This window comes from Caretta caretta, chromosome 2 (genome assembly GCF_965140235.1).
Source record: "Caretta caretta isolate rCarCar2 chromosome 2, rCarCar1.hap1, whole genome shotgun sequence".
Classification (NCBI taxonomy): Eukaryota; Metazoa; Chordata; order Testudines; family Cheloniidae; genus Caretta; species Caretta caretta.
Window position 1 is genome coordinate 205,025,841 of NC_134207.1, and position 16,340 is coordinate 205,042,180.

The window sequence follows — 16,340 nt, forward strand, 5'->3', positions numbered from 1 at the left end:
AGTTACAAATTTTTCACTGTCATGGAAATGCTTTTCATCTTCCCTGAAATTCATCGTAATGGCACTCAGTTGACAAATATATTCACCACAGAGACGTATATACAACACATTCCTGTCTTCTGCCTCAAGCTCTTTATCTCTTAAGATGATAAAAGTATTTATCTGAGAAGAGTTTACATATATCTATGTGGCTCTAGGCATACATAAATTATTAAAGGTATTCATAAATATTTCTAATCAGAGAAAAGTCAGATTTTTAAAAAGGTGAATTTCCTTTATGAGATTGTATTTCAGTTAACAGCAGCAAGAAATTAACATAAAATGTGAGTAAATTACATTTTTCAAAATATGTGTTTCTAAGCTGTGCTTAGATAATGTTCTCATTTTAGGAGGTAAAATATGAAAGAGGAAACAAAAAGTTTACTTACCTTTTTCTCAGAGGTAGATTTCCAGTTCCACTACTGAAGTGTAGAAATACTTACAGAACCAGTCCATTGGGTGCTTGGATTTCATGAGTGGGAAGTGAAGTGGACCTCGACAGTAGCGATTTCAGCAACCTGTAAATGTATTTTTAAAAATAAAAAGTTGTAACCATATTTCTCAATATGAGCCCATTCAGCTGTGTATTTTGTATAACATAAGGTTTTGTTCATCTTTACACCATTCCTTTAAAACATGAGACATCTGTCCACATTTCCATTGCATCTGTTACTACAGTAGCTCGGTGACAAATTGACCTTCATTTCTTCCTGTTAGTAATACTGTATTACATCCATATAAGGGCTAATTTTCGGGCGGGGGGCTGAGCACCTGCAGCTCCTGTGCACAACTGGATTTCTGGGCACTCATCCCCTCTACAAATTAGGCTCACAGTGCTCATCATCCCAAAGGATCCCAAAGTGCTTTATAAACTAATTTACAAACTATAAATAGGAATCACTTTGTCCACAACTGAAATCAAGCCACCTCTAAAGGAAAATACAAAAAGTACGCAATAGTGCACATGCAGCTGAACCTGCAGGTGAAATTTACTTGGCCATAAAGTGTTCTAACACAGGGGTTCTCAACCTTTTTCTTGCTGAGGCCCCCCTCAACTGGCTATAAAAACTCCAGGGCCTACCGGAGGTTGGGGTAAAATCAGGGCTCTGGGCAGTGGCGGATTAATGATTTTGCCGCCCCATGGTCCTAAAATGGTTGCCGCCCCCCCAGCAGCTCCCTACTCCAGCTCACCTCTGCTCCTCCTCCCCTGAGCATGCTGCTGGGTCCTGCTTCTCCCCGCTCCCTGCCAGTGCTTGTGCGTGAAACAAATTCGCGAAGGAGGGGGGAAAGGGGGGAACGCTGGGGGAAGCAGCCTCTGGCTGCTATCATAAATTTGCCGCCCCTGCAAATTTGCCGCTCTAGGCCTAGGCCTTGTCAGCCTAGGCATTAATACACTGCTGGCTCCGGGGCAGGGGGATCCTTGGGCATAGGCATAGTTTTACTTCTATTTGGGGTTGGGGGGGCAAGGGCTGGTGGGGCTTGAGCCAGCTCCGCACAGCAGGGTCCAGAGAGGGAGCACCATCTCCACCCCCTGACTCACTCAGGAGGCCACCCAGCCTGTCTGGGCTGTGGGGGGACACAACCACAAAATATAACCCAAAGCAGGAACTCAATTCAAAAAGTTTGAAAATTGCTCAGGGTGTAGGGAGGGGATAACGAGTGGCTTTGTGCCGGAGGGGAGTAGCTTGGGGTGGAGGCAGCAGGTAGATAGGGGCTGTGTGTGGGCAGTGGGGGCTTCCCATTGTGGCTCCCAGCTTCAGCGGGGGCGCTGGGGATCCCAGCTTTAGCGGGGGGTGGGGCTCTCTGGCGATCCTGGCTTCAGCCCCCTGCACAAAGTGCTCTGCTACACTGGCATCAGCCCCACACCGCTCTCAGCTCTGGAGAGGAAGCGTCGGCTTCAGCACCAGGATTTGGGGCACTCGGTTTCAGCCATGGGGCCCTGTGGCCCCCCTGAAAGGGCTCACAGATCGCAGGGGGGCCGCAGACTCCCGGTTGAGAACTGCTACTCCACACAGAGGTGAATTTCTTCCTAAGCGGGAAGGTCACCTGCTGATTCACTATAACCATGTAATGTAGCACCCACTGTTTTGGTGCCTCCATTCCAAGTACTGAGCCAGCCTGAAAATATTTAGTTTTCAAGATTACAGCCCACAAGGTTTGCTTTTTTTTTTTTTTCCAGCTAGTTTGGTAAAGAGACCATTATGTGTTACATTGGGCAGGGCAAGAAAGCCATTTTCAAGATATTTGCCTATGAATACAGATTAAAGGCAAACTCATATGAAAGTTTGGGTCTTTATATATACAGTACTTATATTCATGATGTCTAAGTTGTTAGATATATTTGAGGGAAATGGTGCAAACAAGGTGCCAAATTCTAACCGTTATTATGTCTTAGTCCTGGTCTACATTAGGAAATTAGGTCAGCATACCTATGTTACTTGGAGATGTGAAAAATCCACACCCCTAAGTGATGTGTTAAACCAACCTAACACCCAGTGTAGCCAGGAGAATTTTTCTATCAACCTAGTTACTGCTTCTTGTGGAGCTGGAGACCCTAAACCGAGGGAAGAAGCGCTCCTATGGGCACAGGTAGTGTCTTCACTGAAGTGCTACTGTAGCGCAGCTGTAGCACTTTAAGTGTAGACAAGCTCTTAGATGTCCTCCCCGCCACCCAGTGAGCTCAATGGCTTGTTTTCGCTCTGGTAATTATTAATTGGATTCCTAGGAATAATTTTGATTTTACAGCTAGTTAGTAGTAAATATATATGGAAGTGTAAAAAACCTTTTATTATCAGAGTCCCAAATGAGATTTGCAACTTTTTCTAGTTAATGTTGCACTAGCTTTATGGAGGAAATTCTCCCTGTGCTGAAGTCCAGCAGAATGTTTATGTATCCCTTGTAGACCCAATGAGATCTTGTGCTGGCCCTCTAAACAAGAGTGAATTTCACACTATGGAGAAAAAACATCATCTGTAACTGAAACCAGAAAAGTAAACAAAATTTCTACCAAGAAAGTTGAAACTAGAACAAAGTTACTGTTGTAAAACAATCTGGCCCTATTGTCACATATGCCTTTTACTGTTGGATCTGCCAGTAGCCTGGTAGTATTTGCTTTGTTCAGCTTGTATTTCAAACATCTAACACCATCTTCTGCACCAAAATGCAGATGATGCCATTGTTCATTGCTGATTTCTCTCTCTGTCTTCACACTTTTCTCTCATCTTTATTGGAAAGAGGAATTTCCTTGTAGATGATGCAAGACTATGGAGAGACTATCAAGGGAACTCGTGCCTGTGTGGCAGCCCCTTTGCACCAGCTAAAGTAGTGCAAAGGGCCCTTAGGGTTGCCCTAGCTTCCTCTAGGTGTTGAACTGGCTCCTTGAATAAGGAAGGCACAAGCCACCACTTTCTGTCCCTGCACCAGTCTAGGGATGAAACTGGACTGAAGAGCACCTATGTTCTATTTTGATAGGCACTTTAGATGATAGACTAGGTCAGATAGATGACGCCATTATGGTATCCATTACAGTTCCATTACAACTAGAAAGCATGAAGGTTAAATGATTCAAAAACAAATTGGTAGAGCCAGAGTTACAAAACTTGTGTTGGATTTTGACAAAGTATTTCAAAGCACTTGTATGAAAACCTTGTGATGATGCTGTTATAAAATTAGAATGATTTACACTGGAAGATTAGATTCCTGCAAATGCTCATATAGTATTGCAGTGATGTATGCACCTGTGATATGAGATTATAAAGTTTCATTGATTTCAGATCCATTCCACTCTGTGCAAAAATGAAATCCTTCCTGCTTAGATACAGGGGGATAGTCTAGTGGTCGGAACAAGGCACTTGAAATCAGGTCTTATTAGATTGTATTCCTAGCTCTGTCAGTGACACACCTTGTGTAAGTCACTTAAACTTTCTGTGCTTGTTTAGTCATCTAAAAAGTATAAAAATAATAAATACCTATTGTGCAGGTTTTTTGCCAGGTATAAGTAATGTTTATGCAGTGCTTTCAAATCCTTTGAAAAGGTGCACTATTGTCAACAAATGAAACCAATCACAAAAACTGTTAAAATAATATAGTACAGACAAACTCACAAAATATCTCATACATGAGGCTTCTACAGAATCTTTATACATTCAGGCCCCTTATGTCTTTCAATTGCAGCACATATGGTCCTATTTCAAAAACAATGGATAATATTACATATCATGGGGTAAGATTTCAGCATGGAGATTTAACATTAACATGAATGGGAGCCATGTAGTCTGATCCTTGCGCACACAGCTAAAAGCGTGCCCTTAGGTGTGCTGCATTGCTCTTTACAAAATTGGTTTTATAAGGGTGTTGTGGAATTTTCTAACTTTTGTGGATTCAAAAATCTTAATGTTATCAGTGCCACTGTTTCTTATGTTATATATACTTCAAATCCAAAGCACTTTCAAAAACCTGTTAAGGTTGCTAAGAGACAACAGTATAGTTATCTACCATATCATTTACAAAACCAAAGCACTTAAAAATAAAAAATAATATATAGTTTAGGCTGACCTAAATTGTATGATGTCTGCATAACAAACAAGAAACGCTTATTTCCTCACAACCACCTTAACTCTGATCTATGCAATTTTGAGATTTTCTATGTATTATTTCTAGGGGTTTTTTTTATTTGAGAATCAAAATATTTTATTTTAAGTGATACTGTCAAGAGGGAAACATTAATGTATTTATCAAATTCTATATTTTTGTTAAAAGAAAAGGAGTACTAGTGGCACCTTAGAGACTAACCAATTTATTTGAGCATAAGCTTTCATGAGCTACAGCTCACTTCATCGGATGCATTCAGTGGAAGATACAGTGAGGAGATTTATATACACACAGAACATGAACAAATGGGTGTTATCATACACACTGTAAAGAGAGTGATCACTTAAGATGAGCTATTACCAGCAGGAGAACCGGGGCGGGGGGGGGAGGAGGGGAGAAAACCTTTTGTAGTGATAATCAAGGTGGGCCATTTCCAGCAGTTAACAGGAAAGTCCAAGGAGCAGTGGGGGGTGGGAGAAATAAACAAGGGGAAATAGTTTTACTTTGTGTAATGACACATCCACTCCCAGTCTCTATTCAAGCCTAAGTTAATTGTATCCAGTTTGCAAATTAATTCCAATTCAGCAGTCTCTCGTTGTAGTCTGTTTTTGAAGTCTTTTTGTTCTAATGTTGCGACCTTTAGGTCTGAAATCGAGTGACCAGAGAGATTGAAGTGTTCTCTGACTGGTTTATGAATGTTATCCTGGCCACTATGGATGTAGAAGCCCTCTACACCAACATTCCACACAAAGATGGACTACAAGCCATCAGGAACAGTATCCCTGATAATGTCACGGCAAACCTCGTGGCTGAACTTTGTGACTTTGTCCTCACCCATAACTATTTCACATTTGGGGACAATGTATACCTTCAAATCAGCGGCACTGCTATGGGTACCCGCATGGCCCTACAGTATGCCAACATTTTTATGGCTGACTTAGAACAACGCTTCCTCAGCTCTCGTCCCCTAATACCCCTACTCTACTTGCGCTACATTTATGACATCTTCATTATCTGGACCCATGGAAAAGAAGCCCTTGAAGAATTCCACCATGATTTCAACAATTTCCATCCCAACATCAACCTCAGCCTGGACCAGTCCACACAAGAGATCCACACACCACCCTATACCGGAAACCTACTGACTGCTATTCCTACCTACATGCCTCCAGCTTTCACCCAGACCACACCACACGATCCATCGTCTACAGCCAAGCTCTACAATACAACCACATTTGCTCCAACCCCTCAGACAGAGACAAACATCTACAAGATCTCTATCAAGGATTCTTACAACTACAGTACCCACCTGCTGAAGTGAAGAAACAAATTGACAGAGCCAGAAGAGTACCCAGAAGTCACCTACTACAGGACAGGCCCAACAAAGATAATAACAGAATGCCACTAGCCATCACCTTCAGCCCCCAACTAAAACCTCTCCAACGCATCATCAAGGATCTACAACCTATCCAGAAGGATGACCCATGACTCTCACAAATCTTGGGAGACAGGCCAGTCCTTGCCTACAGACAGCCCCCCAACCTGAAGCAAATACTCACCAGCAACCACACACCACACAACAGAACCACTAACCTGGGAACCTGTTCTTGCAACAAAGCCCGTTGCCAACTGTGTCCACATATTTATTCAGGGGACACCATCATAGGGCCTAATCACATCAGCCACACTATCAGAAGCTCATTCACCTGCACATCTACCAATGTGATATATGCCATCATGTGCCAGCAATGCCCCTCTGCCATGTACATTGGTCAAACAGGACAGTCTCTACGTAAAAGAATATACGGACACAAATCAGATGTCAAGAATTATAACATTCATAAACCAGTCAGAGAACACTTCAATCTCTCTGGTCACTCGACTTCAGACCTAAAGGTCGCAATATTAGAACAAAAAGACTTCAAAAACAGACTCCAATGAGAGACTGCTGAATTGGAATTAATTTGCAAACTGGATACAATTAACTTAGGCTTGAATAGAGACTGGGAGTGGATGTGTCATTACACAAAGTAAAGCTATTTCCCCCACCCCGCACTGCTCCTCGGACATTCCTGTTAACTGCTGGAAATGGCCCACCTTGATTATCACTACAAAAGGTTTTCTCCCCCCCCTCCCGCTCTCCTGCTGGTAAGAGCTCATCTTAAGTGATCACTCTCCTTACAGTGTGTATGATAACACCCATTTTTTCATCTTCTGTATGTATATAAATCTCCCCACTGTATTTTCCACTGAATGCATCCGATGAAGTGAGCTGTAGGTCACGACAGCTTATGCTCAAATAAATTGGTTAGTGTCTTAGGTGCCACTAGTACTCCTTTTCTTTTTGCGAATACAGACTAACACGGCTGCTACTCTGAAACCTATATTTTTGTTAAAGTACTAAGAACTATTTCTTGAAACTATTGTTTATAGTAATAAGAAAAGTGTATAACATTAATGAAAAATATGTAATAGACCTGCATTTGAAGTTGATCTACATGTAAATTTGTATTTTGTCTGTGTGTATATATGTATTATGTATGCATATGTGTATATAATATGTATAATGCCACAATCCTGCAAACGCTTATGTATGTCCCATTAACTACACATTTACTTAAATTTAAGCATATAGGTGTTTCCAGGACCAGTTTTGCAATTTTTATGTTTAGTTTTCTAAAGACTTTTGTGTTTCTGATGAAAGAAATGCAATAATTTTAGTACCTGTGCCCAACGGTGAATTTCATGTATTGTGAAAGAACTTTTTTCCATTTAGGAAGAGAACTGTCTTCCTTATTTGCCTTTTTGTATGGATATTCCCATCTCAGTATTTTGTTAGTACCTGAAAACCTCTCTTTCTCTTTCCCCTTTTATTAGACGTATTCAGAGAGATTTGCAACACTTCCTAATACCCGTTTTAGTGCCACTTTTCTATGGGTTAATAAGTTACATTACATAAAACCTACATGCATTCACTAGGTGAACTAGTCAGAGAATAAGGATTCAAGTGCTACACAGTTCTATCTATCCTTCACCACATACAACCACACCAATATCACCATGATGGCCCAGTGCCTGGATGAGATCAGCTGCTGGATGAAGAAAAGGTGTCTGAAGCTGAACCTAAGTAAGACACAACTGATGCTGGTGGGAAGAGGAAAGCATTTTAAAGCGTTTACAGCCATAATACAGTCTCCTTTGGTTGAAGCTACGCATCCACAATTGGTCAACTACTCTGTCTGTAGTTTAGGAATATTCTTGGGTTCCTCATTGACACTGTCATGCTTGGCTAGGAAACTTCATCCCTTCTTGGTGGATGATGATCTGGCCTCTAATTCAAAATTGATTTAAATCAGTTAAGTAGAAAACCTTGATTTAAATTGATTTTAATCTTGTTTTGCATTTGTTTAGTTTTGTAGTTATTTTGCTAAAGAAAGGTGAATTGTCATTGATTGGTAACCATTAGAGCATGTTGATTTGCGAATAATTATAATCCTTACACAAATTTTTATGTCAGAAAATGGTAAATAACATTTAATTACTAGACGATGAATAATTTTTAACTCATGACTTGTCAAGCTGCAGTTGGATGGACATTAGTAATCACTTAAAATGCACAAAAACAGCTTTTCAAGTTTGTTTATTAGTTAAATAAGACTACTTTAAATGTGCTGGACAAATAAGATCAAAAAGCTTATCAAAATATGTTCTGCATTTAAAATTAACTTATTTTATTAAATAAAGTATCTGTAGTAAGTGAATTGAATTGATTTTTCTGTTGATGATGTCCTTCAAGATTAGAACTAGTAGATCTCATCTTTCCACACCTCATTTTACTCATAGATGGCAAGAGGAAAACAAGCTATACTGCTTTTTCAACTCCTGACTGGTTTATCAACTTTGAAAAAAATAATAATTGAACTGAACTGGATAAATTGAAATGAAGAAAACATTTTCTCTGCACCTGCAGAAGCAGCTACTGCTTTCAAAAGCTGGTCTAGCACTTCAACAGACTCTGATTCCAGGTGCTTAGCCAGAGATTTCCACAAGTTTCATGGTTTGACTGCCTCTAAAACTTTGGCAGCAAACATGTACTGCTTGACTATGGTTTTTTAATTTAATTTAAATTACTTTAATAGATTATAGTAAGTTTGGGCTATACTATAGGTTGTCATAATTTCAAATTTAATTTTAGATCAACTTTAAAAATGGATTTAACTTTCATCAGAAAAATCCATTTAAAATAATCACTTTTAGAAATTATTGGTTTTTATCCACTGTGCTTTTATCACTTCTTGGCTGGCTACAACAATGAAATATACCTGGTCATCATGCCTTCAGCTCTTAGAAAACTCCAACTAGTACAGAATGTTGTAGTGTGTCTTCTCAGCAACATAGGCTATTGCAAAAACATCAGACCTGTCCTCTGTTCCCTATACTGGCTTCCGATAGAATTTCAAATCAAGTTAATAGTCTCTGCTCTTATCTTTAAGGCACTCAGTGGCCTCAGCTCAGGATATCTAAGGTCTCATCTACACGGTGCCTTAGTGTATAACATCAAGGATGTAAATTCTACTGCCCACCAGTGTGTCGTGCACTAACTGGCATGGAAGAAAAGGAGTACTTGTGGCACCTTAGAGACTAACCAATTTATTTGAGCATGAGCTTTCGTGAGCTACAGCTCACTTCATCGGATGCATACCGTGGAAACTGCAGCAGACTTTATATACACACAGAGAATATGAAACAATACCTCCTCCCACCCCACTGTCCTGCTGGTAATAACTTATCTAAAGTGATCATCAAGTTGGGCCATTTCCAGCACAAATCCAGGTTTTCTCACCCTCCACCCCCCCACACACAAACTCACTCTCCTGCTGGTAATAGCCCATCCAAAGTGACAACTCTCTACACAATGTGCATGATAATCAAGTTGGGCCATTTCCTGCACAAATCCAGGTTCTCTCACCCCCCTCCAAAAAACACACACACAAACTCACTATCCTGCTGGTAATAGCTCATCCAAAGTGACCACTCTCCCTACAATGTGCATGGTAATCAAGGTGGGCCATTTCCAGCACAAATTCAGGTTTTCTCACCCCCCCCACCCCCATACACACACAGACTCACTCTCCTGCTGGTAATAGCTCATCCAAAGTGACCACTCTCCCTACAATGTGCATGGTAATCAAGGTGGGCCATGTCCAGCACAAATCCAGGCTTTCTCACCCTTCCCCCCCGTTTTTTTTTCCAGGCACACACACACACAAACTCACTCTCCTGCTGGCAATAGCTCATCCAAACTGACCACTCTCCAAGTTTAAATCCAAGTTAAACCAGAACATCTGGGGGGGGGGGTGTAGGAAAAAACAAGGGGAAATAGGCTACCTTGCATAATGACTTAGCCACTCCCAGTCTCTATTTAAGCCTAAATTAATAGTATCCAATTTGCAAATGAATTCCAATTCAGCAGTTTCTCGCTGGAGTCTGGATTTGAAGTTTTTTTGTTTTAAGATAGCGACCTTCATGTCTGTGATTGCGTGACCAGAGAGAACAACCACATACCACACAACAGAACCACTAACCCAGGAACTTATCCTTGCAACAAAGCCCGTTGCCAACTGTGCCCACATATCTATTCAGGGGACACCATCACAGGGCTTAATAACATCAGCCACACTATCAGAGGCTCGTTCACCTGCACATCCACCAATGTGATATATGCCATCATGTGCCAGCAATGCCCCTCTGCCATTTACATTGGTCAAACTGGACAGTCTCTACGTAAAAGAATAAATGGACACAAATCAGATGTCAAGAATTATAACATTCATAAACCAGTCGGAGAACACTTCAATCTCTCTGGTCACGCAATTACAGACATGAAGGTCGCTATCTTAAAACAAAAAAACTTCAAATCCAGACTCCAGCGAGAAACTGCTGAATTGGAATTCATTTGCAAATTGGATACTATTAATTTAGGCTCAAATAGAGACTGGGAGTGGCTAAGTCATTATGCAAGGTAGCCTATTTCCCCTTGTTTTTTCCTACACCCCTCCCCCCCCAGACGTTCTGGTTTAACTTGGATTTAAACTTGGAGAGTGGTCAGTTTGGATGAGCTATTGCCAGCAGGAGAGTGAGTTTGTGTGTGTGTCCGTCCCTGGAAAAAAAAAGGGGGGGGGGTAAGAAAGCCTGGATTTGTGCTGGACATGGCCCACCTTGATTACCATGCACATTGTAGGGAGAGTGGTCACTTTGGATGAGCTATTACCAGCAGGATAGTGAGTTTGTGTGTGTGTTTTTTGGAGGGGGGTGAGAGAACCTGGATTTGTGCAGGAAATGGCCCAACTTGATTATCATGCACATTGTGTAGAGAGTTGTCACTTTGGATGGGCTATTACCAGCAGGAGAGTGAGTTTGTGTGTGGGGGGGTGGAGGGTGAGAAAACCTGGATTTGTGCTGGAAATGGCCCAACTTGATGATCACTTTAGATAAGTTATTACCAGCAGGACAGTGGGGTGGGCGGAGGTATTGTTTCATATTCTCTGTGTGTATATAAAGTCTGCTGCAGTTTCCACGGTATGCATCCGATGAAGTGAGCTGTAGCTCACGAAAGCTCATGCTCAAATAAATTGGTTAGTCTCTAAGGTGCCACAAGTACTCCTTTTCTTTTTGCGAATACAGACTAACACGGCTGTTACTCTGTAACTGGCATGGGTGGATCTTGCTGATGTGCACTAAAATCTCCTTAGTGTACACTACAGTAGTCCTATTTCAAGCAGTACTCTCTTAACTGCCTAAAGTACTGGGATGAAGACTCTGGTTGATAACTATGCGTATCTGGCACAATAGAACTCACTATAATAAGAATATAGCTCTTGTGTGTGTGTGTGAGAGAAAGAGACCAGCTCCTGAGAAATTTTCTGAGAGTGTGGAATGAACTCCCCTGGGAATTAAGGACTATCACAAACTTTTTCACCTTCCTTTCTAAGTGCAAGACTCCTTTCTTTGACCTTCTTTAACATAAATACATAGCAACATATATATATTAAAAATATCCAGCTCCTAAAAATAGCCCCTTTTTGGTATGTGTGCATCTGTGGCTCCTGGAAGATAAGAATCATATCAGAGACCCTACATATCTTAACATAGGACTCTGCAAAAGCTAGGACTGACTCTGAGCATTCATAGTTAATAACAAAGCTATTTGTTTATGCTTTTGCCTAGAGGCTCTTCCCCCTAAAACCTTACCAAATCAGGACATTCCATTGCACGTGTTTCTCCCTTTGTGGGAGAGGATGAGAGAAGTAACACATGACAGATGTTAATCAAGATGCTGAGATACAGTGTTGATGAGTGCAGTGTAAGTAGCTCCTTCTTACTTCCTTGACCACCTGGAGCACAGTTGTATTGGGCTCAATGGGGCCACTGGTGGAGTGAGATGCTGTTAAGTATAAATAAAGAGCTTGGTATCAGACCCTAAATGAATCCCAAGTTAGAATTTGGTTGTTTGCAATACAAGTTTCACAAAGTAGTTCTGGTTTCTACTCAAATTACTTAACTTCTCTGACAGTTTCTGGAAAATATCTTCCATATCTTCTGAAACTTTGCCTTAAAATCCAGGCAATATAACCCCCCCCCCCACACACATAGAGGAGGCTCCAATTGGCCTCATGACAGCACCTTGGTTGTCACGTCCACACCCTAAACCTCACTCTATGACAAGTAAGGTGCCCATATTTACCAAAGTAAATCGGGGACACTGTGGGGGGCTGGCCTGAGATGCATGACATCACCGTTCGCCTGTACCTCCACACAGGGCTGTCCCGAGCCACCTGGTGTTGCTGCTTGCCCCAGCCCCATGCGACAGGGACTGGAGCTGACCACCTGATCCCTGCACTGCCCTGGGCTGGCGGCTCGAGCCCCGCTGCCCAGCACTTCATGTCACCACTGGCCTCCCGAAACGTTTTGCTGCCCCCCACTAAGGGGGCACAACTCGCTTTTTTGGCAAAACTGGGCATTTGTTCTGTTTGCTCTTGGCGACTGATCAGAGCAACGTGCAACTGGCAAGAGCAAAGGGGACAAATGGCCATTCTTGCCAAAAAGGAAAAAAAAAAAAAAGTCATGACGTCTGGGACAGGGTTTAAAAAAGGGGACTGTCAGCCCAAATGGGACGTATGGCCACCCTAATGATAACCCGCTCCCCTGCGAGGCGCCAGACGGGCTAGTACAGGAGCTGAAGGTCACTGGGGCACCCGGAGGCTGGGTCCTGGTTCCCCCGCGAGTCGCTGCTTTGGGGGAGGGAGATGAACCCGCATTTGGCGGCAGCAGTGACCATCCCGGCGCCTTCGGGGTTTTCTCCCCAGGCGGTGGAGGGGCAGAAGCGGGGGGGGGGGGTTAATTGCAGTTCTTGATACAGGCTCAGCCCCCCCCCCCCGCCACTCACGCCCGTCACCCTCTCTCCTGCCCACCTCCGTATCTTCGCCTCCCGCCCTGTGCCCCGAACCTGCCTCGGCCACCCCCGCTGCTGCTCCTCGCCAATCACACGCTAGCTCCCCCGGCCCGGCCAATCGGCGCTACCCTTACTCCGCCCCGACCCCTGCTCCTGGCCCAATAAGCACCGCCCTTGATGGTGAGTGGCGGGCCGGGGGGGTGGCTGGGGAGCTGCTTTACGGCCGCCCGAGTCTAATTCCGGAAGCTGCCTCAGAGAACGACGCGGGGGCGGGGCAGAAGGGGGCGGGGCAGGAGGGGGACTTCCCCCTCCTCATCCCCGCGCGCGCTGTTTGCTCAGGGCTCACGGCTTCCCCCTCGGCGCCCGGTGCGGAGCCCGGGCTGGGCGCGGGGCGTGGCCTGTGCACGGGCTGATCGGCCCCTGGGAAGAGGCGGGGCAGCCGGAGTCAGTTGGCGGCCGGAGGCGGCGGCTGGTCGGTGTGGCGGCCTCGCCATGGTTTTCCTTAAACTCCGCGAGCAGGTGGGTGCGAAGGGCGGTGAAGCGGCGCCTGCCTCCCTCCCTCCTCCATTCCCGGCCCGGGCGCGCCCCCTGCGTGTGTGACAGGCTCCGGGGGAGGCCCCGTGGCTGCGGGGGGGCTGCCGGGCCCCGTGTGCGCGGTCGGGCTCAGTGCCTGCCGCTCCGTGCTGGGCAGGGGGCTGGGGGCCCATGTGCTCGGTGCGGGCGAATCTCTTGTTACCCTGCGGCGTGTTTGTGAGGGGGGCGGGCGGGCTCGGCGCTGCCTGTCCCCGCCCCCCGGCTTCTCCCGGGTAACCGGCCCGGGCCGAACAGGTGACCGCGGTGTCTGCCCTTGCCCGCCCACATGCCCAGCCGCCCTCGTTCCCGGCCACACGCCCGCTGGCCACCCTCTGAGGTGTGAGAGTGACTAAAGGGGTTAAATAGCACGCCGACATGTGACTGCCTTTCACCATGATCACTTTAAAAAGATACCCGCCTTGCTTTCTCCAGTTCTAGTGTCTCTGACGCTGGAAGTCCGCCCTGCTTTAATGGCGTGGTTGTATTCCTGATCATCCGAACCATTCAGTTTTTGTAAAATCCTTTGGAGAAGGAAGGTACTATGTTAGTGGTGAGCATTGACATTGGTCTGGTTCTGTGTCTAAATCTTGGTCTGTCTTCTCCAGCTGTACAGCTAAAGCTCCTGGTTCAGGCCTTCATTTCATGCCTTGACTTCTGTGAACTCCTTGCTGGCCTTGACAAATTTCATTGTGTTCCATGTACCCAGTTAAAATGCTGCTACAAAGATAACTTTCCTAGTTTGTTGCTTTGACTGCATTAAAGACCTTTGTGTCGGTTCGCTGGCTCTCTCTTCTCCACCCCATCAAACACAAACTACTTGTCTTCATTTCTAAGGCCCTCTCTGGCTTACCTCTCTTTTTTTATACTGTAGGAAGATGCTGACCTCCCACCTATGTTCTGCCAATAGTGCCAGTTTTGATTTAGGATGTTTGTGCTTTCTACCATGCTGCCCTTTGTGCATCAGCCATCTCAATAAAAATCCACAAAGCCCATTATATTGTCCACCTTAAAACAATTTGCTGTGATGCCTACAAAAATAGTTGGCAGTGGTGAAGCAGCTGATGCGATGTGCTGTGGACCACTGCTTATCATGCTAACCAGTATCTTCTCATTACATTGCGCTCTCTGTATATTTGTATCCATGTGCATCATGTTTTACACTTAGATTGTAAGCTCTTTCAGGCAGGGGCCCTCTGTGTGATTACTTGTACAATGCCTAGCAAGATGGGACGGTGGCTACTGAATTATAAATAATTGTCTTGATTGTTGTCAGTAAATTAACAAAAACTCAGATTTAATGGAAGACCTGAAATTTAATTAGTAAGTCTTATAAGACCCCAAATGCATTTAATATTCACAAGTTATTTTGGGCTTTAATTTTATGATCACTTTATATTGATTTCTTCTAACTAAGCAAAGAAGAGGAGGCTGATTTGTTCGCATTTATATGACATATAAGCACTTCATACTAGAGATTCCAAGCTGTCAGGTGTACAGGTACAGAATGAATAGGGCCCTACTAAATTCTTGGCCATGAAAAACACCTCACGGAACGTGAAATCTGGTCTTTTGTGTGATTTTTATCCTATACAGATTTCATGGGGGGAGACCAGTGTTTCTCAAAGTGGGGGTTCTGACCCAAAAGGGAGTTGCAGGAGGGACACAAGGTTACTTTAAGGAGTCTTGGTATTGCCACCCTTACTTCTGTGCTGACTTCAGAGCTGGGCGGCATACCATGGTACCCTTACTTCTATGCTGTTGCTGGCAGTGGCTCTGCCTTCAGAGTTGGGCTCCTGGCCAGCAGCTGCCACTCTCCAGTTGCTCAGCTCTGAAGGCAGCGCCAGCAGTAGCAACGCAGAAGTAAGAGTAGCAGTACTGCACCCGCCCTCCAATAAGCATGTGACCCCCCCCATAACTCCTTTTTGCGTCAGGACCCCTACAATTACAACACTGTGAAATTTCAGATTTAAATGGGTGAAATCATGAAATTTACCATTTTTAAAATTCTCTGTCCATGAAATTGACCAAAATGGACCATGAATTTGGTAGGGCCCTAAGTATGAAATAATTTCTGGAGTAATAATCATATCCGTGCAATAGCATGTAAATTATCTCTTTGAATTTCATTACTGTGCAGCAGGAAAAAATAGCAGTGTGGTTGGAGCTTGGCCTCTGGGTACTACCACAATACAAAGAATAATTAATTTGGAGAAATTAAACATTTATAGGAATGTCAGTTTGTATAGATATTTTGGTATGAAAGTGTAGTTTCATTTCCAAAGAGTGAGGGATAGAAGCATCTTTTGAAGAAAATATGTTATTAAAAAGATATATTAATAGTTGGAGTTGTGTAGTGTTTGTTGATAATTGAATGCCAGCTGTCATTGAAATCATTGTGTGAAAACTTGGAAGCTGTTCTGCGTTGCTATGGCGTGTAATTTTTAAGCCCATTTAGTGAGTTGTGTGTATAATTGTTAAATAATGGAAATTTATTTTTCTCTTTATAGTAAGAATAACCTTTGGATACACTGCTACTTAACAAAATGAAGATTTTTGAGATGAAAGATCTTGCTCTCTTCCCAGCTGGTGGCATGCTGCTCTCACCTTGCTACTCAAATAGCCATCTTTTGGATTGGTCTCAGTGATCTGCTGTGATAGCATCTCACGTGCCTCATTTAGAATTTGT

General features: G+C 43.7%; 1 protein-coding gene across 2 annotated transcripts in view; it reads left to right on the forward strand.

Moving 5' to 3' along the window:
- Positions 1-13,369: 13,369 nt before the first annotated feature.
- ANKRD28 (ankyrin repeat domain 28) overlaps positions 13,370-16,340 on the forward strand; it is a 229,716-nt gene continuing 226,745 nt past the window's right edge. For both annotated transcript variants that reach the window (XM_048838497.2, XM_048838499.2), the window contains exon 1: positions 13,370-13,600. In XM_048838497.2, coding sequence (XP_048694454.1) covers positions 13,574-13,600 — 27 coding nt within the window. In that variant the 5' untranslated portion in view covers positions 13,370-13,573. The remainder of the gene's footprint in view (positions 13,601-16,340) is intronic.